The sequence below is a fragment of the Rhinolophus ferrumequinum genome, chromosome X (assembly GCF_004115265.2).
Source record: "Rhinolophus ferrumequinum isolate MPI-CBG mRhiFer1 chromosome X, mRhiFer1_v1.p, whole genome shotgun sequence".
Taxonomy (NCBI): domain Eukaryota; kingdom Metazoa; phylum Chordata; class Mammalia; order Chiroptera; family Rhinolophidae; genus Rhinolophus; species Rhinolophus ferrumequinum.
In genome coordinates this window covers 112,225,748-112,246,931 of record NC_046284.1, presented here as the reverse complement: position 1 = coordinate 112,246,931, position 21,184 = coordinate 112,225,748, and the positions used below count along the sequence as shown (strand labels likewise).

The window sequence follows — 21,184 nt, the reverse complement described above, 5'->3', positions numbered from 1 at the left end:
CTAGAACTGGAGTCTAGGCATGGCTGAATGAATACAAGTCTTATTCCAACAATGGACTACCGGAGTTCTGTTTTTTCAAAAAACACTATGCACCAACAATGTATAACATAAGCACTTTATCTGTTCTGTGGCCAGTGGGCTAACCCCAGGTCAGGAAATCATCAGGAGATCCAGAGAAAGGACTCAGTCCCTTCTTGGTGTACCCATCAACCGTGAGTCCACTGAAACAAACAGCCTTCCAATGACACAGCAGTGACCGCTTGCACAAAGCGCCAAGTGTGGTTTGGATTATGAAATGTCACTGTCCTGTTAACTGAAAGTCACCTCTTTGATTCTTTAGTTTGGACTTAACTGTTGAAGTGGATTAGTTCATTACCACCCAGAGCTAAACTGTCTGAACCCCTTGCTCCAAACTGCAGAGAAGCAGTTTGGTGTTTTGGAGATCCCCATATGCAAAACTGCATATACAAGCCACGTTAAATTGTGGTGCTACTGCACTCAGTAAAAAGAATACTTACAGTTATGGATGGCATGTCTATGTCTCCCCAAAATTCCAATGTTGAAATGTAATTCCCAATGTGATAGTATTTGAAGGTGGGGCCTTTGGGAGGTGATTAGGTCAGAACAGCAGAGCCCTCATGAATGTCATTAGTGCCCTTACAAGAACAGGTCAGAGAACCAGCCAGTTTGCTCTCCCTCTGCCATGTGAGGATGCAACAAGTCAGCCTCCTCACACAATGGGATTTATAGATGATGTCATACAGAATTGTACACCTGAAATATATGTAATTTTGCTGACAATTGACACCCCATTAAAAAAAAAAAAAAAAGAAGAAGTCAGCCGTCTGCAACCCGGAAGAGGGCTCTCACGAGAAAGCGACCATGCTGGTGCCCTGATGTCGGACTTCCCAGCCTCTAGAACTGAGAAATAAATTTCTGTTGTTTAAGCCACCCAGTCTATGGTATTTTGTTAGGACAGCCAGGGCTAAGTCTTGCTTCTCTCTTTAAGTCTATAAAAAAGAATGCGTTGTGTTGGAAGAAAATGTGGGAAGTTTCATTTTGATGTCATTCATGAAAACTGAAATGACCAAAGACTGGGAGATTCACTGTAATCTCCGGTCTGCTGTCCCTTCTTATAAGGATGCCCAGTGGTTTGTCTTTATTTCCCTAGTTAGAGGTAGATTGTGCTGCATCACCTGCATTCTCCCCCACTGATTTTTGTGAACCATCCAACAGGTCCATCTTTTTAGAGCTCTGGGGTCTTCTGCTTACATTAACTATTTAAATGCAGGGAGAATAAAAAGCCTCCATATCTGATGCAATTTTACAAGCTAGACACAAACAGGCAAATTACAGACAACAGGACGAAGGTAGGCATAGTTGTCCAGGCTAAGCCTATGGCTTCAGAAATGTCATTTTAGCCATACGCTGCTTTCCAACCTTTACCAATATAATTATATCTATACCCACACATAACCGTCAGTGTATTGTGCTTAACAGCACAGGTTCTGGAAACAGACTGTCTGTGTTCAAAGTTCTACCACAATCCAGCTGTGACCTTGACCAAATTACTTTAGTGGCTCCATCTATCAAATGGGGATTAGAACAGTACCTAGACCTCATGGAGCTGTTTGCAAGGATTGAATGACTTAATTTGTATCAAGCATTTTAGACTGTGTCTGGCACAAATCAGTGCTCAATAACTGCAAACCACATTAATATTATTGACCTATTTGAACCGATTTCATTCACATTATTTCTTTTTCATGTAATTAGTTCAGGAAATCAGATGAAGATACATGGTTAGGGGAAGAATCTGCAAGTTAGCTTAATGTAACCCTCATTATTTTTATTAGGAAAACACAATGTCTGGGTGTCCTCTTTTATTTTTACTATTAATACTGCTACTGGATGTATTTTGTCCCATTGATACAATTGAGACAAAAACCCTGGCAACTCTGCACCCTCTCCACACCCAGGTCTTTGCCTTTCTCCTTCGCTAGCTCTGAATTTTGCTCACTTATATATTATAAATCTTCTCTTTGTTTTATTTTACTAAATTCTCTGTGTACTTCGCCTACAAAAATAAATTAGTAACAGTGACAAATTCTGTAAGAAGAGCCACTCTACCACTTGACAACTATTCCCTGAAGTGACAGGTGTGGAGCCATAAAGGAAGAGGACGGGGCAGAGCTCAGTCAATGGCAGCTACAAGGATAGCTACGAAGAGTCAACGGTAGAGTGTTAAGAGGAGACAAGACAAACCTGTGCCGAGACTCAGTACCCCTGCTGCAGGGGAACAATGATATCCTTAAACTGTAGAAGAGGCCTGAGACAGATGAGCCTAACAAGTTGTGTTTCCTCAAGGGCAAGGGGCCAATAGCTGCACAGTCTGTCCTCTAACTTCAATTATTTCTTGGCCCCTCTTACCTTCTCCAACACTTCATTTCTAATTTAGGAAAGTGCCCCTCTTGGCTCCTGTTTATGAGAAAAAAGGGTAGGGCTCTAACCTAGAATGGATAACCATACAGGGCGTGGCCCCTATGCTATAGTAATAGTAACAATACTAAAATCTCAGTGACTCATAACAACAAATGATTATTTTTCACGTCCATTCCTAGTGAGCTGTGGTTCTACTCTGTTATCCTTCCTTTAGGAACCAGGCTACAGGAGCAGCTGGAATCCACAACACCGCCCATCTCATGGCAAAGAAGAAAGATACAGCCAACCATGAGCTGCTTTTAAGGCTATGGTCAGAACTGACACACGTCACTTCTTCCTTCATCTCACTGGCAAAAGCAAGTCACATGGCCATTCCTGAATTCAACTGGGTAGAGATGTGGAATCTTCCCCCAGATGGGAAGCAATAATTGTAAACAACTATTATGTGAACAATTGTTCATAACTGGGAACAATTATGCTTTCATGATGATCTCACCTGCCAGATGTAGTGAGCTGGAAAGCCCCGGCGCCCCCCACCACAGACTACCAATCAGTGAATCTGAAGTGATCAGAGACTAAGATGGTGATGAAACATTGGCATTTTGCTTAGAAATATATAAAAAAGATAATATATAAAAAAGAAATATATATAAAAAAAAGGTTTATAAAAAAGTCTTAAAGTTATTAACTGAAATTGTTACTCTTTAGGGTAGGGGGAAGAGGGAAAAGGAATTGAGATATTAATATCAGACAAAGTAGACTCACAGCAAAGAAAATTACCAGGGATGCAGAGGGCTGTTATATAATAATGAAAGGGTCAGTTCACCATGAAGACATAACAATCCTAAAAGTGTATGTACCTAACAAGAGGCAAAGGGATAGACACATAGTGGCTAGAATAGAATAGAGAGTCCAGAAATATATCCATAAAATGATAAATTTAGTTTTGACAAAGGAGTAAAGACAAAGGGAGAAAAGAAAACCTTTTTAATAAATGGTGTTGGAATAATTGGACATCCATATGCAAGAAAATGAATCTCAATCTAAATCCTACACCTTACACAAAAGTTAACACAAAATGGATCACATATCTAAATGTACAATGTAAACCTATAGAACTTTTATAAGAAAGCATAGAAGAAAAATCTTCATGATCTAGACTTAGGCAGAATTAGCCATGGTACCAAAAGCACCATCCATAGAAGAAAAAGAGATAACCTGTACTTTATCAAAACTGAAAACTCTTGCTCTGCGAAAGACAGTTAAGAGACAAAAACACAGGGGCCGGCCCGGTGGCTCAGGCAGTTAGAGCTCCGTGCTCCTAACTCTGAAGGCTGCCGGTTCGATTCCCACATGGGCCAGTGGGCTCTCAACCACAAGGCTGACAGTTCAATTCCTCGAGTCCCGCAAGGGATGGTGGGCAGCACCCCTTGCAACTAAAGATTGAACACGGCACCTTGAGCTGAGCTGCCACTGAGCTCCCAGAGAGCTCAGTTGGTTGGAGCGTGTCCTCTCAACCACAAGGTTGCCGGTTCAACTCCCGCAAGGGATGGTGGGCTGCGCCCCCTGCAACTAGCAACGGCAACTGGACCTGGAGCTGAGCTGCGCCCTCCACAACTAAGACTGAAAGGACAACAACTTGAAGCTGAACGGCACCCTCCACAACTAAGATGGAAAAAAAGACAACAACTTGACTTGGAAAAAAGTTCTGGAAGTACACAATGTTCCCCAATAAAGTCCTGTTCCCCCTCCCCAATAAAAAAATCTTAAAAAAAAACCAAAAACAACAACACAGCTACAGACTGGGAGAAACTATTTGCAAGTCACATATTCAACAAGGGAATTGTATCCAGAATATATAAAGAACTCTCAAAACTCAACAGTAAGAAATACAACCCAATTTAAAAATTGGTAAAAAAAAAAAACCCAACTTGAACAGACACTTCACCAAAGAGGGTCTATGGATGAAAAAATAAGCACATAAAAAGAAGGTCAACATCATTAGCTATTAAGGAAATGCAAATTAAAACCACGATGACATACTACTACACACCTATTAAAATGGCGAACATAAAAAATATGGCCAATAGTAAGCGTTCACATGGGTGTGGAGCCACTGTAATCCTCATACATTGCTAGTGGGAATGCAAAATGGTGCTGTCACTCTAGAAAACAGTTTGACAGTTTCTAATAAAGTTCAACATACACTTACCCTACACCCCAGCAATCCTGCTCCTAGGTATTTACCCTAGAGAAATGAAGACCTCTATGAGAATGTTTAAAGCAGTTCGATTCATAACTGCCAAAAATTGGAAACAGTTAAAATATTCTTCTGTGGGTAAATTGATAAACACACTGTGGTCTGCCCATATAATAAATATTACTCAGCAATGAAAAGGAACAATTATTGCCACACACAACATGGGTGAATCTCACAGACTTTATACTAAATGAAAGTCACTCTCAAAGGTTACACACCATATGATTCCACTTACATGACATTTTTTAAAAGACAAAATGATAGTGATGGAGAAAAAAATGTATTCTGTGATTTCTGGCACATTCTTTTTTTTTTTTTTTTTTAAAAAAAACAGCTTTATTGAGATACAATTTAAAGGATACAATGCAATGGTTTTTGCTATAGTCACAGACTTATGCAAACATTACCACAATCAATTTTAGAATATTTTCATCACCCCAAATAGAAACCCCATACCCATTATCAGTCACTTCCCATCTTCCTTTGACCCCCATGCCTCCCGCCCTAGCCAACTACTTTCTATCTCTGTAGATTTGCCTGTTCTGAACATTTCATATAAATGGAATCATACAATACGTGGTCTTTTGTGACTGGCTTCTTTCACTTAGCATATGTTCAAGGTCTATCAATGTTGTAGGTGTATCAGGACTTCATCCCTTTTTATTGCAAATAATATTCCATTGTATGGACATATCACATTTTGTATTTCCATTCATTAGTTGATGGGCATTTTGTTTGTTTCCACTTTTGGGATATTATAAATAATACTGCTATGAACATTCACGTACAAGTTTTTGTGTGGATATGTGTTTTCTGTTTTGTTGGGTATATACCTAGGAGTGGAATTGCTGGGTTGTATGGCAACTCTATGTATAACATTTTGAGGAATTGTAAAACTGTTTTCCAAAGCAGCCATACCATTTTACATTGGAACCCTCCTACAGTTTACATATAGGAAGGTTTCAATTTCTTCCTATTCTCACTAAAACTTGTTATCTGTCTTTTTGATTGCAGCTATGATAGTAGGTATGAAATGGTATCTCATGGTTTTGATTTACATTTCCTTGATAGCTTATGATATTGGGCATCTTTTCATGTGCTTATTGATCATTTGTGTATCTTCTTTGCAGAAATGTCTATTTAGATCATTTTCCAATTTTTAAATTGGGTTATCTTTTTAATCTTGAGTTGTAAGAGTTCTTTATGTATTCTTGAATCAAGTCTCATACATACTCGTATGATTTGCAAATACTTTCTCCCATTCTGTGGATTGTCTTTTCACTCTCTTGATGGTATCATTTGCAGCACAAGAGTTTTTAATTTTGATGAAGTCCAATTTAGCTGTTTTTTCCCTTTGTTGCTTGTGCTTTTGATATTGTATTAAGGAGGCTTCACTTATCCCAAAGTCAGGAAGATTTATTCCTATATTTTCTTTTAAGAGTTTTATAGGTTTAGCTCTTATATTTAAGTTAATTTTTGTGTATGGTATAAGGAAGGGGTCCAACTTCATTCATTTGCATGTGGATATCCAATTGTCCCAACACCATTTGTTGAAAAGAGTAGTCTTTTCCCCATTTAATTGTCCTGGTACCCTTGTGGAAAATCAATGGTTTATTTCTGAACTCTCAATTCTGCTTGACTCTGTTCTGTTCAGTTCATCTGTATATTTATCCTTATGCCAGTATCACACTACACTGTCTTCATTACTGTTAGCTTTCTAGTAAGTTTTGAAATCAGGAAGTGTGAGTCCTCCAACTTTGCTGTTCTTTATCAAGATTGTTTTGACCATTTTGTGTCCCTTGTATTTCCATAAGCATTTTAGGATCAGCTTGTCAATTTCTGCAAAAAAGCAGCTGGGATCTTGATAGACTGTATTGAATTTGTAGGTGAGTTTGGGGAGCAATGCCATCTGAACCATATTAAGTCTTCTGATCCATGAAAATGGGGTATCTGTCTCGCATAATCTTAAGCACTGTTTCCACGCTTTAAGGTTCCTAAAGGGTATGGTCTATTCTATTTACCGTTCTAATTAAAGGTCATGGCCTAGTTAGGTGTTAAATAATTAAACGAACAAATATAAAATAAAGGTTATATTTTTACTGATTTATAGTTTGAAATATCTTTTCAAAGATACTAAAAGTATCTATATTATCAATTTATATACATTTGTATTATGCATAGCTGATACAAGTAATTTTCCCTTTAAGAATGCTTGTTTTATTATTCTGTATGTTCTTCTGTTCAGTTTTTCTTCAGAAAACCCTGAAGAGGAAAGTAAGGCATGCACAGCATGAATCTCGGGAATGATTAAAACAGGAGGTAAAACCTCAATTTTGCTTTAAAAGTAGAAAAGTGACAAAAACAGCAAGCAGCTTCAAACACAGGAAATAGCTTATTGCTAGACTTGAAGAGATGAGAGAATTACAGAATAGTAACAGTCTGTATATTCACATAGTATATTCACAGGACAGAGGCAAAGTTTAAGAAGGCAGAGCGTAGGGCAGTGAATTTCAGTGGGGGTAGGGGGTACAGTGATGGAGGGTGACCGGAGAAGACAGGGTACATGAGTCCCTAGGGTGTGTGTGTGTGTGTGTGTGTAGTTTAAAAACACATATTCAACATATAATTATCTACTTGAAAAATGAAAACAATAAAAGCTAAAGTCTTCATCATACAAGCTCAAGAAACAGCATGTACACAATCTTCTTCGCTGGTGGCAGTACAAAGATGATTCTCAAGCAGGCGGGGGATGGGGCAGATTTTAACAGAAGAGAGCAGAGATGCTGAAATGGTGACCTCTCCTGTTTTTCCCAGGGTGTGTGTCTGCGAGGGGAGGGGCATGTATGGGCTGCAAATTGGATGCTGAATCGAATGCTTTTGGACTTGGACAATAGGTTGAAAGAAACTAGACAGAATTCAACAAGAATTTATTGAGCTCACATGTTTCATAAATGTCTGTTGAACTAATTTTATTAGCATCATTCCCACACATTTGAATTGACTCAGCTCCCTATCCACATACACTCCCACCCCCCAATCCCCCAACAAATCTTTCAACAGAGCCTCTTCTCTCTTTTCCAAATCACTCCCCTCCCACCCCCGCAGCCACCCTGTGACCCAGCCATATCTTGCCCCAATACTTAGGTACAAAAAATGTCAGCTGTACAACATTGACTGCAAGTTTTAATAGCAGCCTACCAACAGCATGGGAATGAATACCAAAGAGGCAACGCTGTGTTCACTGAAGTAGTTTTCAGAACAAGGGAAACAAGAGTCTCACTGAACTGCCAGCCTGGCAGGGCACATCTGGCATGTTTTGTCACTGACAAGCACCATGTTTTAAAAGGGACATTCACTACCTGGAACATACCCAGAAGGTGATGAAGACTATGAAGTGGCTAAACGCTATGTCTCATGGGAACAGGGGAAGAAGAGGGGTGTTTAGAGAAGGCTTAACGAAGAGCTGGCTGGCATCTCCAAAGAGCTGAAAGGTTGTCCTTTGAAAGACGGATTTGATTTTTTTTGGCTACTAAACTCAAGTCAGATTTCAACTCACATAAGAATTTCCTAACACTTAGAATTTTCCAAATAGAACGGAGAGGGTTGTAGGTAATGCAGGCTCAATCTCTGGCGTTATTTGGGCAGAAGGACCCTGAAGGCCATCCTAACAGGAGGTGTAGTATATGATGTAGTGGAAGGCATGGACCCTACTATCTATAAGACACACCTGGGTTCAAATCTCTGCTCTGCCACTTACTAGCTATGTGATCTTGGGCAAATCACTTAGCTTCTCTGGGCCTCGTTTCCCTTTCTATTAAAAGGAAGGTTCAAAACAGATTGGAGGGCATGGGTCCCCTTGAGCCCTTCACTTCATCCCCCACAATGGAAATGCTGTTGCCTCTGCCTGTCTAGCACCTGTTGCCCCTTTGTCTGGTAATAGCCTATAATTTCCCCTGCTCTGACTCACTGTGGTTCTAGTGGGACTGACCCATCACTGTCTGCCTCTTGGCCCTGGCCCTAGCTGCAGGGAAGGACATGTGACCCTGGCCTGGCCAATATGGGCGCAGTTCAGGGATAAGCACGTGACCCAGACTGGACCGACAGAGAACCATTCTCAGTCAGGACTTTCACTGGGGCCTCTTTCTGCAGAGGCCACCACTCTAGAAGAATATAAGCACACTACAAGTGAAACAGGGCCAGGCAATGAAGAGAGAGGTACTTGATCATTTGAGCTCCAGAATTCAGCCATGCCTGAATCCAGAACAATTCCTTGGACTTTTCCGTTATTTGAGCAATCATTTCTCTTTTGTATTTAAAGGCCATGTGAGGTGAGTTTCTGTCACAACTGAAAAGATCCTGACAAATACAACTACGAATGCTTATACAGCCACAGTGAACTAGATACCGTAAAAATATATATTTGCTGCTATGGAAGTCATCCAAGATTGAGGCAATATAAAGGCACAATATATATGCTTGAATGTAGCACCAAACTACTTCATTTAACATTTTGTAATTTCTAGCTGGAGGGCAGAGATGACTTCTGTCAGCTTCCCACCAAAAATGGCACAAAGAGTATAAATTCCCTCTTCCCCTACTTCTGCCCCACAAGAAAAATGGAATAGCTCCTTCCTGATCTCCTTGCCTCTAGTACTGGTTCCTTCGATCCATTCTCCACAAAGGGAAGTAACAGAAAGATCTAGAATATCGCGATTTCACTGCCCTGCTCAGAATTCTCCAATCCTACAAGATAGAAGCTAAGTCCCTTAGATTGTCATACATTGCTCATCACGTGAGTGTTCTTCCTCTCATATCCAGCCTAATCAGCTGACACTCCCTCCTTAGCCCCCCAGAAAACCCGAATTAATGTTTCCTACACACTCTGCTCTCACACTTCCGGACCTGTGCACACGCTCTTCCACCTGTAATGCGCTTCCGGCAACTGCCTCTCCTTCACATGCTCCCTCCTCTGTGAAGCACCCCCCACCACCCCCCCAGCTCCCTTTCTCATGTTCCAAGAGACAGAGGACAGAGGCCTCTAGCTAAGCCCTTCCTGTTCTTTTTCCTTTGGATTGAGAATTGCTAACTGCAAGTCACTGCCTTGCTCAGCTCCAAGGGAGGTAAGTATAGTTTTATTCAAATGAAATACCCAGAAGAGACTAGGATAAAGGTTGAAAATACATGATTACTCACCATTACCCCCCGCCCCCCCGCCACTGCCTCCATGTTAGTAAAGCAAAAAATAGAAGGTGAAAATTCTATTATAAAAACGCCAAAAACTGGTTAAATTCATTTGTTGTACTGGGATTTTGTTCTAGCAGCTACCACTTAAAATATTAAAGGGATGGAAAAGGACAATACCTTGGACTTGAGATTTTTTTTAAAGAGAAATTACTATAGTATTTGTTTTAAAATGATTGCATCTGTAATCAAGACTACTGATGGTGTAACACTTTCTTTTTCCATTAGCTTGAAGGATAGATTTTATATAATTTGATAGGTAAACCTCAGACATTCAGAGAATAATGTTGAAAACTTAAGCTATCACACGCAGCGGCCTCATGTTTTACCTAAGGAGATCATAGGTGTGCAATTCTCACTTTCAAATGATGTCTTTTCCTAAATTGCTGCTTATTAGAGTCTCCCCCTGTGGGTTTACAAATAATGCACAAGCTGTAAGCTGTCCTGGGCCTAGGCCTTTGCAACATCTCATATGACTAAATGATGGCTTATAGGGAAATAAACTGGGTCGCGAGCCAAGCATTGCAGACATCCACTCCATTCCAGCTTTGTTTCCGATCCCAATGCTCAACTTAAAGCTTTCGAAACTCATAGAAACTGTTCTGGGCCCCTTAGCTACAATCAAACCTGCAAATGGCTTTACAACTCTCTTAAGAGATTTTAATTCTTTGACTCTCGCCAATTCCTATAGTAAGGTGGGAATTACTAAGATATCAGTCCTTAGCCTGGTGTTGTGAAAACTTACAGAAAACATTCAAACGCAATGGCACAATGGCGCTGTCCATATTCTCCTGGCTGACACCTAAAGTTTGTGGTATCAAGGGATTCAGTGGGTGCTTCACTAGTAACCTTTCACCCAAACAGGAGATTTGTGGGTGTCACTATTTGATATTTTTAATTATAAGACTGACTTTTATTCCTTCTGAGCATGGAGGCATCAATGTCATTCCGCATCTGGGCTCTCCAGGGGATCTGTTAGGAGTCCACAGATGGGTCTTGGCGGGGCAGGTACGGACAGGGATGTGAACGTCCAGGAGACTCCTAGAAATTCTGTGCCAGCATTTTTCTCAGGAAAGGATAGAACATTCAGCCGTTAACGAATTCTCAAATGGGTCTATAACCCATTTGATTAAGAACCCTTCTCTACATGTATTTTGTGAACATTAATTATATTGCCCCTACCCATTTGTGAGGCAGACGTGAGAGAGTGAAATAAATATCACATCTGCCTCACAATATTTAAAGAAATAACCTATTAGAGTTTCACGATTTTAACACACAAAGTAAGGAAAATGTAACTTTATTTGGTATTCACAATGTGGGGTATTTAAAGTATTTATCTCCACTCCTCTGGCCTGTTTCCAACAAGACAGAGTGCTTATCATGGGGCTGTCAGCTCACCAGAAGGATGACCTTGAAAAAGGTCCCCTCAACTCCCTCTTATCTGGAATTCTTTAACCGTAAAAGGAGACTAAGTGATCTGACTAGATGATCTTTTGGATCCCTGCACAACTTGAAACAATTCTAAATCCCTCCCTTGTAATGGGTTATTACAATTCTCTATTTGTAAATGAAGGACTCAAAGACTTTCTTTGTTAGTATTCAAACGTTTCTACCTGGCACGAAAATATTTAAAGGCTGTCCTGAAAAGGGCACAGCAAAAGCCCTCCTCCTGGCTGTACCCAAAAGGAGTTGAAGTTAGGAGTTGACAGAAGGCAGGGCCCTGGATTATACCAGGAAGGAAAAAGTGTTATCCATCGAGCACTTTCTCTAATCGACCCAGGGACCAGGCAACCATCTGTCAGCCGTGAAAAGGGCTCAGGAATCCTAAGGGATCTGAAGACCACACTCTTGAGAATTGCAACTCTACTCCAAGGCTGGAATGTAGTTTTCCTGTTCATGCTTAAAAAATTCTTATGACAAATATGTGTGTCCATAAGCAAGACAGAGCATTATTTGGGATGCTTTTAAAGTTCAACCTACTTGGCAGCATACTATACTTATTTTTCTATAACTTGCTTCTTTTCACTCAGCTGTAAATTTTTGAGGGTTATCCAATTTGATACATGTACGTCTAGGTCATTCATATTCCAATTATGCCTAGATCTCTTTGTCTGTTTCCAAACTGATGAACATTTAATTTTTTTTTGTAATTTTTCCCTTTTACAAACAATGCTTCAACAAAAGGCCTTGTACATGTCTCCTTGGGCAATGGGCAAGAACACATCATTAGTATGTGTGTGTGCATACACACACACACACACACACACATACATATATACATCTACATCTGTATCTATACCTATATCTAGACACGAACCTCCTGGGTCATAAGGCCTGCATAGCTTCAACATCTCCAAATTGTTTTCCAAGTTGATTGTAGCAATTAACAGTCTATAGCCTAGATTCTATGGCATAGACTACTAGCTCATCACTAATTGAATTTTCTCTTCTTCCTAGGCATTCAGCTACGTTACACTTCCCATTCTCCTTGACAGTTAGATGTAACCACGTGTTTGAGTTCTAGCCAAAGGAATATGAATGAAGTACACAGCATCCATGGCTTGACCATAAAACTCTCCCATGAACAATCTGCCATATTCTTTCCTGACCACCAGCTGGATGTCAACATTCAGGGTGACTTCAGGAGCTGCAATGTTGAAGATGGCAAAGCCACTAGTAGTCCCCGTCTCTGGATGTCACCCCTACTAACCTGGACCTACACAGGGCTGTTATATGAATGAGAAATAATCTGTGTTTAGTCAATGAAATTTTGGGCTTTGCTTGCTATAGCAGTTAGCCTATCTTAACTAATACATTTTCCCATGAGTAGTGTATGAGAATTATCCCTTCTCTACAACCTTGACAACACTTAGAATTGGGCTTTAAAAGTGTTGCCAATGTGTCAGTCTGAATGTATTGTTTTGATGGCCTTTACTTTCTCTGACTACTACTGAAGTGAACCATCATTTTACACATTTATTAGTTTCCTCTTCTGTGAATTGCTTGTTTATATTGCAGAATACAATCATAGAAATATAATATATAAAATTACTATAAATGATGAAGGAAATCAACTTAATTAAAGGAAAACTGTCAAGTAGGACATTTAGACTTAAAATATTTTTTGGTTATTCTGGCACTTCTCTTTGCTATTAAGAAAAGTAATGAAAAGAGAATATTTACAAATCCAGAAGCTAAACAAGGATGTTACCTGCTAAGTAAACAAACTGAAACAAGCTCTCAAGTAAGACTGAAGCTTGAATCCAATCAACTATGTAAGTGGCCGGTTCCTTAAAGACTTTCTTAGGATTAAGCTTCTATATTATTTATTGCTGCATAACAAATCACACCAAAACTTACCCTTGAAATTGAGAACTCTAGTTCCAGTCATTTTGGGTTTTCTATGGGACTTATATCTGCAAATAACGATCATCTCTGTACCATTCATTTCTTTTTCATGTCTGTTACGTGGGTCACAATTACAATGCTGAAAAGGAGTGATAGTGGGGATCCTTGATGTTCCTGACTTTAAAGATATTGTCTCCCCCGCCCCATCTTATAGTTTTCTGATGTGAAATCAAATGGAGTATCTGGGTTATTCTCAGGTGTATCTCTGTGCACAAATAAAGCTTCTCGTGGGGACAGAGCCAGCAGTGCAGTTTCCAGGCTCTCGCCCTCACGTGGAAAGGTGCTGGCTCGGGTAGTAAATGGCCATCAACTGTGATCGGATGGCCATCAGCTGTGGCTAGTTGGCCATCAGCTGTAACCAGTGAGCCATTGGCCACTAATATAACTGCCATGGCTAGGCTGGTAGCGGATGGTGGCTGGCAAGCACGGATTGCGCATGGCGGATTGCAGCTAACAAGTGAGGTGGGTTGGCAGAGAAGTGGACGGCAGGTTGTGGATAGTGTGGCTCCTGCTTCCTGTGTCTCCAACCCAGCCGCCAGCGAGAATATAGTGGTATGACTCCCCTACCTATGGCTCCGTGGGTGTTCCTTTTTGGCCTCACCATATCCTGCGTTCTTATGTGGGGAGCGGGAGCTGAGACCCTGCATGACACTCCTCCAGCTCCATTCTGCACCGCTGTCTTATGCAAATTCCTTATATGTCTTTCCCACTGGGTGGTGAGGCCAGCTGCCCAGGCCTGGAGCGCTGGCTGCAGAGAACATGGCCGGCCAAACTCTTGGCCTTTCCCCGAGGCGCCGGGAGGATGCCTTACATACCTCAAACCCCCTTTCTATCTCTGAACCTCTCCTGTATACGGGTCTCTGACTCTGATGTATGTGGGGTTCCCGTGCACGAGATTAATTTGATTTTCTCTTATCAATCTGCCTCCTGTTGATCTGATTATTTCGTCAGCCAAAGAGAACTAGAGGAGGGAAAAGGGAATTTTCCCCCTTCCCCACAGTGATTCTTCTCAAACATTATTCAGATGTCACTCATCTGGTCAAAATTCTCTCATGGCTTCCCTTCCCACTCAGAACAAAAGCCAAATTCCTTTCCCCTCAAAAATAAATGAATAAATAAACCTCTAAATGTTCCATGGTCCTAGTCTGTAAACCCATCTTGGACTAGGATTTTTTTGACTCATTCAATTGTTTTAATGGTTATAGGTCTAATTAGGATTTCGTTTTTTTTCTTGAGCTAACATTGGTAACATTTTTCTAGGCAACTGTCCATTTACATTTTCAAATTTATGTCAAAAATTATTCATAGTATTTTTCCATTTTCTCCTAATATTGTTTATTTGTGCCTCCGCTCCCATCACCCTACCAGAAGTTTAGCTATTTATTAGTATCTTTTAAAAAACAGCTTTGGTATTGTCAATCTTTAATATTTGTTTCATATTACATTATTTATTACTCCTATCTTATTTTTTCTTTTCTTCTATTTTCTTGGGTGTACTCGGTTGTCCTTTTCACAATCTTGAGTTCATTAATTTTTAAATCTTTCTTCTTTTCTACTATATACATTTCAGGATACAAATTTCAAATCCCACTTTAGCTATATCCTATAAATTTGTGTTTGGAATGCTTTTGTTGTTTTTCAGTTCTAAATATTTCATAATTTCCATTATAATTTCTTTTTAGATCCGTGACACATGTATATATCCATGACATGTATATCCATGATCTATTTAGATATATTTAGAAGTGAGCTTAGTAAGATTCCAAACATACTTGGGAGGGCTTTAGCAGCCATTTGTTATTGCTCTCTAATTTTCTTGCATTTTGGCCAAAAAATGTGGTGTGCATAAAGTTGATTTTTCAGCATTTTTTGATACTTTCTTTATGCCCTAATTTGTCATCAATTTTTGAAAAGTAAACTTTGCCAGGTTGAAAAGTAACTATTTTCTATTGGTGGGGAGCAGAGTTCTATGTATGCATACTTGATCAAGTTGGTTTCTTATGGTGCTCAAATTTTCTATGTTCCAATTATTGCTATGCTTGCTCTATTAGTATCTAAGAGAGGGGAGTTTAAAAACTCCCACTATAAATATGGATTTAACTTCTACAATTAGGTCAAGTTTTTCTGTATACATTTTGAAGCTATGTTGTTAGTATTCTGTGGGTTTGAAATTGCTTTCTTTGCTCGGTGAATTATCCTTTTATCACTTAGCAATAACATTCTTTATCTCTATTAAAACATATATTTTAAATTTCAAAATCTATTTGATATTAGTATAATTACAACAATTTCTTTTTGGTTAGAATTTGCTTAGTATATCTTGTCTGATTAAATTACTTTCAACCTTTCAGTGTCCTGTTTTAGGTTTTGTCTCTTATAAACCACATGTTATTTTTCAAATTAAAAAAAAATTCCTATTATCTGGCTAATTTAAGATTTTACATTTATTGTAATTACTAATATAGTTGGACTTATTTGCATCTTCTTGTTTTGTCCTTTACGTTTACTATGTTGTTGTTGTTTTTTACATCTTTCTCTCCCCAAGCACTCTTTTCCTTTCTTCTCTTGGAGTGATCAAATTTTCTTTGTTCCTCCATTGTTTCCAAAGTTATATATTCCATTTATATTACTTTAATGGTAATGCTTAAACATGAACTCCTGACTTAAAATATGTAATACCTCTAGCTTCCTTAACACGATAAGGGCTTTAGAATGCTTTACCTTCAGTCTCCTTCCATTCTTCTGCCATGTTATTACTTTCTGCTATTTAATTATATCTTTTTTTAACCTTCCCCCAAAACTAGTCTTTATTATTATTACTATTTGTTTCATTACTTCATGTTGTAGTTATCCCACTCTTCTCATTTTAAATTCCATTAGCACTAAATACCAATTATTTAGTTACTGTCCTGGTCTCTTAATTATCTGCTTTTAATGCCAAATAATCTGCAGTTACAGTGAACACTGCCTTGATCATTATTTTTCTTTCTGATCCATATTCTCTTAAAATCACTTTATACTTAACTCTTTTATGAGTGATCCTTCAAACAGGGCTGATACTGAAGAAATGTATAAAGTTAATATTTCTTATGTGGGCCAAAATAAATCTAGGAATTTCTTTTTTAAGTCAATAAATATTTGAAGATATTTCCTATAGTACATATTTATACTCTCTCTGTATATAAAATCAAACCTGCAAAAGGACACTTTTATAAACATAACTCTTTCCTTCTTTGCCTTGAAGATTCAAATATTTAGCAGCAAGTATATTTGGCAAATTAGTAATGGAAAAAATTCTTCTCTGCCACAGATACAGGAAAAGGAATTAGCTGACATGCTAACTGATATGAACAAATTATTGCCTCTAACAGAAGAATGATTATGAGTTTGACATGTTTAACACTGAATGATTTCTAACAAGTGAAATCAATGTAAGTTCATCTTGATTTAAAAAGCAAGTCAGAAACAGAGTTCAGAACTTGTACCAGCTGACATTGAAAAATGCCTCATAAATATCTGTACATATCTACAATAGATGGGAAGATATAGCATAAACTTTAGAAACCATTATTCCAGCTCATTCATTTTTTTTATTGTAGTAAAATTGCATAACCTAAAATTGCCCTAAATGGGTTAGGGGTCTACAACTGTGAAGACTAGTTGTTGGGGCGGGGTGGGGTAAGGTGGGAAGGAGTAGGATTTCCCAGCAGAACCATTCTGGTTAGCCAGCAGAGCTTGACAGTGCAGCCAGGAAGGGGAAAACAGGGCAAACATGAAGGCTTCTCACCAACTACTCCCTAAATAAATACAACTGAAGACTCAGACAACTTTTTAATCATTAAAATGTTAGAGAGGAAAGTCCAACGCTGCGGATTTGCTTTAATGAGAAGACAGTTCTTTTGCTCCTGAGGCAAAGCAAGCCTGGATCAATAGCTGGGTCATTAGGATGGCTCAGAGACTGCAGGAAGTATTCTATCACTAAGGACTTAAGGGTACCTTTCATTTGCCTGGAGTACCGCTTAATGCAAAAAGAACAAAACGAATGAGGTCTCTATACTTAAGGATCTCACCACATCAATGGGAGAGGTAATTATGTCCAACGACCAGAAAGCAATTAGTAGCTGGATACGGGCCTTCAGGAAAGGGAGCATCACGAGTCAGGGTGGTGAGACAAGGACATGTGGCCTGAGTATGTGTGGCCTATATCAAAGTCATAACACCACCAAGAGCACTCACTATTTACTGATTGCCTACTGGGTGCCAGGCAATACCCTGGGCACTAGGTTTCTCTGCACAATACCTCAATGGAGGCATGTGTTATTATCCCCCTTTTACACATGACGGTATGGACTCAGAGTGGTTGAGTACATGACGTTCAACGCAGAGCTAGGGATTTAAACCCAGGAACCAAGCTTCATCAGTTCTTACAGCCCCTTCCATCACAGTACTGAAGGGAAAGGCCTTTCAACTTGAATTTTAAAACACTTTGTAGATGTAATTATAATATATTTCAAAGAGAAAGGCAAAAAATAACTTCCATTCACCTGCCTACTCCTTCAGTTCTCACCTTGAACATCATCTCTTCCAGGACTCCACTCCTGCTCCCCAAACTGGGCTAATGTCCCAAAATAGAACCACAATCCTTCACGTGCAATTTCAAAAGCCAATAAGCTCTGAAAATGTAACGTGTTTTCGTAAGTTTTCAGAAGGCTCATTTGGTGGCAAAAGATGACCTGAACTGATGTGAAACTATTTTCAGTCTTTACTCTTCCTACTCAGTGTGAATGTTCGTATTCTGATGTGGAAATAATGATGTGTTTGATTAAGGGGTGCTGTCAAGACTCCGCTAGTTATTATAGAATATATAATATATGCATGTATATTACCTTATAGAATATACATTTATATTACCTTTCTAAAATCCAAACATTTCTGGCTTGCAAACCACATCTGGCCCCAAGGGTTTCAGACAAGGGTCTCTGAACCTATGTCCTATGCATAAATCTCACTTCATTACAAGCATTTATTCTTCTGTGTGAGCCCAGCACCTGACAGAGTGCCTTGCATATAATAGGTGCACACTAAATACTTACAGAATGAGGAAACAAGGCTGAGAAACTGGCTAAGAAGGGAAAATGGCCAGTGCCTTGGGAGTGACCATGGCTCCTAACTTGCAGGCCAGGATTCTAACCATGGAATGCCACTTCCTTCTCTGACAGGAGATCCTATAAATAGTTGCTGTTGAATAAGGGCCAGCAACATAGCTGCTCTCTTCACTAGTAATAAAAATAGTCCAATTGTCTTATTTGAGTACCACATATAACTTTAGCCCACTGATACAAAACAGCAGGCATATTCATATCTCAGACCACATGGGCAGCTTTACAGGTCCCCTTGAACTTGGGAGCGGAAGACCTGTGTTTGGGTCTGACCCTACTACATGCAGTAACCTTTTTGGCCCACAGTTTTCTCATCCATAGAATAGCAACCAGAGTAAGCCCTAAGGCCCTCACAGGTGGGTCTCTAAAAAGGTGACCCATAGGCTGGGCAGCAGCACTCATCTCACACTCCAGAGTGGGATGCAAACCTCAGGAGCTTCTTCACTCCTGTCTACTGTCCTCCAAGTCTAGAGTTCAATACCTGGGTCATTAGGATGGCTGAGGCCCACCAGTCCTCATTCAGTGGGCTCTGCCCAACCTACACACACCTCCTCTCTCATCCAAACGAAGCAGAGTCAATGCAAAAAGACTCATTTTGTACCCAGGGCACCCAAGGGGTTCTTTCTGTATTTGATCCCAAACAGTGGGCAAAAAATTCTGTGAAGAGTAGCGGACCGGGTGGGAATGGGGGTGGGGGGTAATCACAGGCCAACAAGGGCTGAATTTAAAGAGGAAACCTCCTAACTGCACAGTCTCAGGACACGAGAGGGGGCTGGGTTGGAGAACGAGTGCCACGAGAGGGCAGCTCGGGATGATCCCTCCTTACCTGGTAGCACAGGATGGTTTGCTGCACCAGCCGCGCGTAACCGTCCAAGCGGACCCCGGAATTGCTCCTGCTCCTCATCTCCGCGAAGCTCCCGGGGCCGCGGTGCCTGACCTGCTGAGCGGAGGTGGGACGCCCAGGCTACAGCAGACAAGCGGGCCTGGTTCCCAAACACTCACAGCCTCGGTCAGTTCTGGGGAAGGAGCCCGTCGATCGTAGGTCTGGACTTACAAAAATGATAGAACCAAAGTATGATTGGAAAACAAGCCAACCAGAGTTTCGAACGGCTGGAAGACGCGGGGACGAAGACAGGGGCTGGAGATCGGGCGGCCCCGCGGGAGAAACGGGGAACTGAATTCCGGGCGTGGAGCGACTATACCCCCGCCGAGCCGTTTTTGTCTTCAGGCGGTAGTGAGGAGGCCCTGGGGAGGGCAGCCCACCCTACCCTACCCGCCCGGCGCGGCCCACTCGCAGCCCAGCCCCTGCCCCTGCCTCGGCCCCGCCCCCGCCGCGGAACGGAACCTTCTGAGTCTCGGCCTGAGGGGGAAGGAAAAAAGGGGTGGTCAGCACAGCAGCGAAGACCCCGGTTCCCGGCGCGAACCAGTTTGCCTCCCTGAGACCCTTACCTTCCCGCCGGTCGCCTACCCCGGCGGAGGCTGGAGAAACAGACCTTTTCGCCGCGGCCACCTCGAAGCCCCGCTACTGGCCCCGGCCCCGCCTGTGGGCCCGCCTCCGGCTCCGCCCCGGCTTGGAGCGCAAGGTAGGCGAACGTTCCGCTAGGGGCCCAGAACGCCCCAAACACCCTCCGTCGCTGGCGGCCCCGCCTCTCACAGAGGTGAGCTCGCTGTCGCGTCCCTGACCTCGCTTTCTAGCCCCGCCTCCAGGTCTGTCCCCGCAGCAGAGCGGAACCCTCGGAGGGGGTGGGGGTAAAGGACGGGATCCCGGCGGGGGACGAGGCAGCCGTGAGGAGCTCCCAGGATGAGCCGCCAACCTCAACAGAGGCGGGAGGAATAGACCCGCCTACCGCGGCCACCAGGGAGCCCCTCCGCGGGCCTGGATCGGGATCTTGATCGTAGCACTGCCCCTGGCTGGATATCCGCCGCCGAACCGAAGCCGAGTAGTGGGGTCCAGTCGGGAAGAGAAAAGGGGCGGCCGGAGCAGGGTCCCTAGCGGCCCTGACCCCACCCCTAGTCACCTGGAAGTCGCTCACCCGGCCAGGCCTGCAGTTCATCTCCTATAGGCCTACAACCTGAAACTTAGCATTAGTTTCTCGTGGGCCGTCATTACCTACAGTTCACAATCTTCAGCCCAGTATTCATTTTCCAGCCTAATCTGGCCCCATATAATTCCACTGGACAGCTCCGCTAATGGAATCGTTTCCGCAAGCCCTTTGCTCGTTTCCATGCGTTTACTGTATGCTTGAGCCGGTAGGCCCTTCCTTCTCCTTCGGCATATTTCCTTTAAGGGCCCTCTCAGCTCCTCCCTCCTGTTAACCCTCCCCATTCTCTGAATTCCCATGACATTGTCTTTACTGAGAGCTTAGGTAAAGAAATTAGGTAAAGAAATCTTGGAGTTAGTTCAAATTGAGTTTAAATTCCAGATCTGCCATTTACAAGTGGTGTGAGTTTAAGCATGCTGTTTCACGTGCACTGTTCTCATCTGTAAAATGGGGATAATAGCAGACTACCTCTTACTGTGGCTATGAAGATTAAGAGGATTAATATAAAGCACTTAGCACCATGCCTGGCTCATGGAAAAGTATTTCATAAATCAGGTGTTTTCATCATTTAACAATAATGTGTTGCCTCACATTGTTTTTTTTTTCACATTTGGCATGTTTTTCTAACT

At 41.3% G+C, this 21,184-nt stretch overlaps 1 protein-coding gene across 5 annotated transcripts in view; it reads right to left on the bottom strand.

Moving 5' to 3' along the window:
- PHKA2 (phosphorylase kinase regulatory subunit alpha 2) overlaps nt 1–20,750 on the bottom strand; it is a 69,564-nt gene extending 48,814 nt beyond the window's left edge. For 3 of the 5 annotated variants that reach the window (XM_033106823.1, XM_033106826.1, XM_033106827.1), the window contains exons 1-2: nt 19,963–20,492; nt 19,340–19,562 (exon numbers count right to left, since the gene is read on the bottom strand). In XM_033106823.1, the coding sequence (XP_032962714.1) occupies nt 19,340–19,417 (78 nt within the window). In that variant the 5' untranslated portion in view covers nt 19,418–19,562; nt 19,963–20,492. Of the gene's footprint in view, nt 1–19,339; nt 19,563–19,962; nt 20,493–20,531 lie in introns of those variants that run through there. The other 2 variants (XM_033106825.1, XM_033106824.1) reach the window with 2 other exon arrangements.
- Nucleotides 20,751–21,184: the final 434 nt, after the last annotated feature.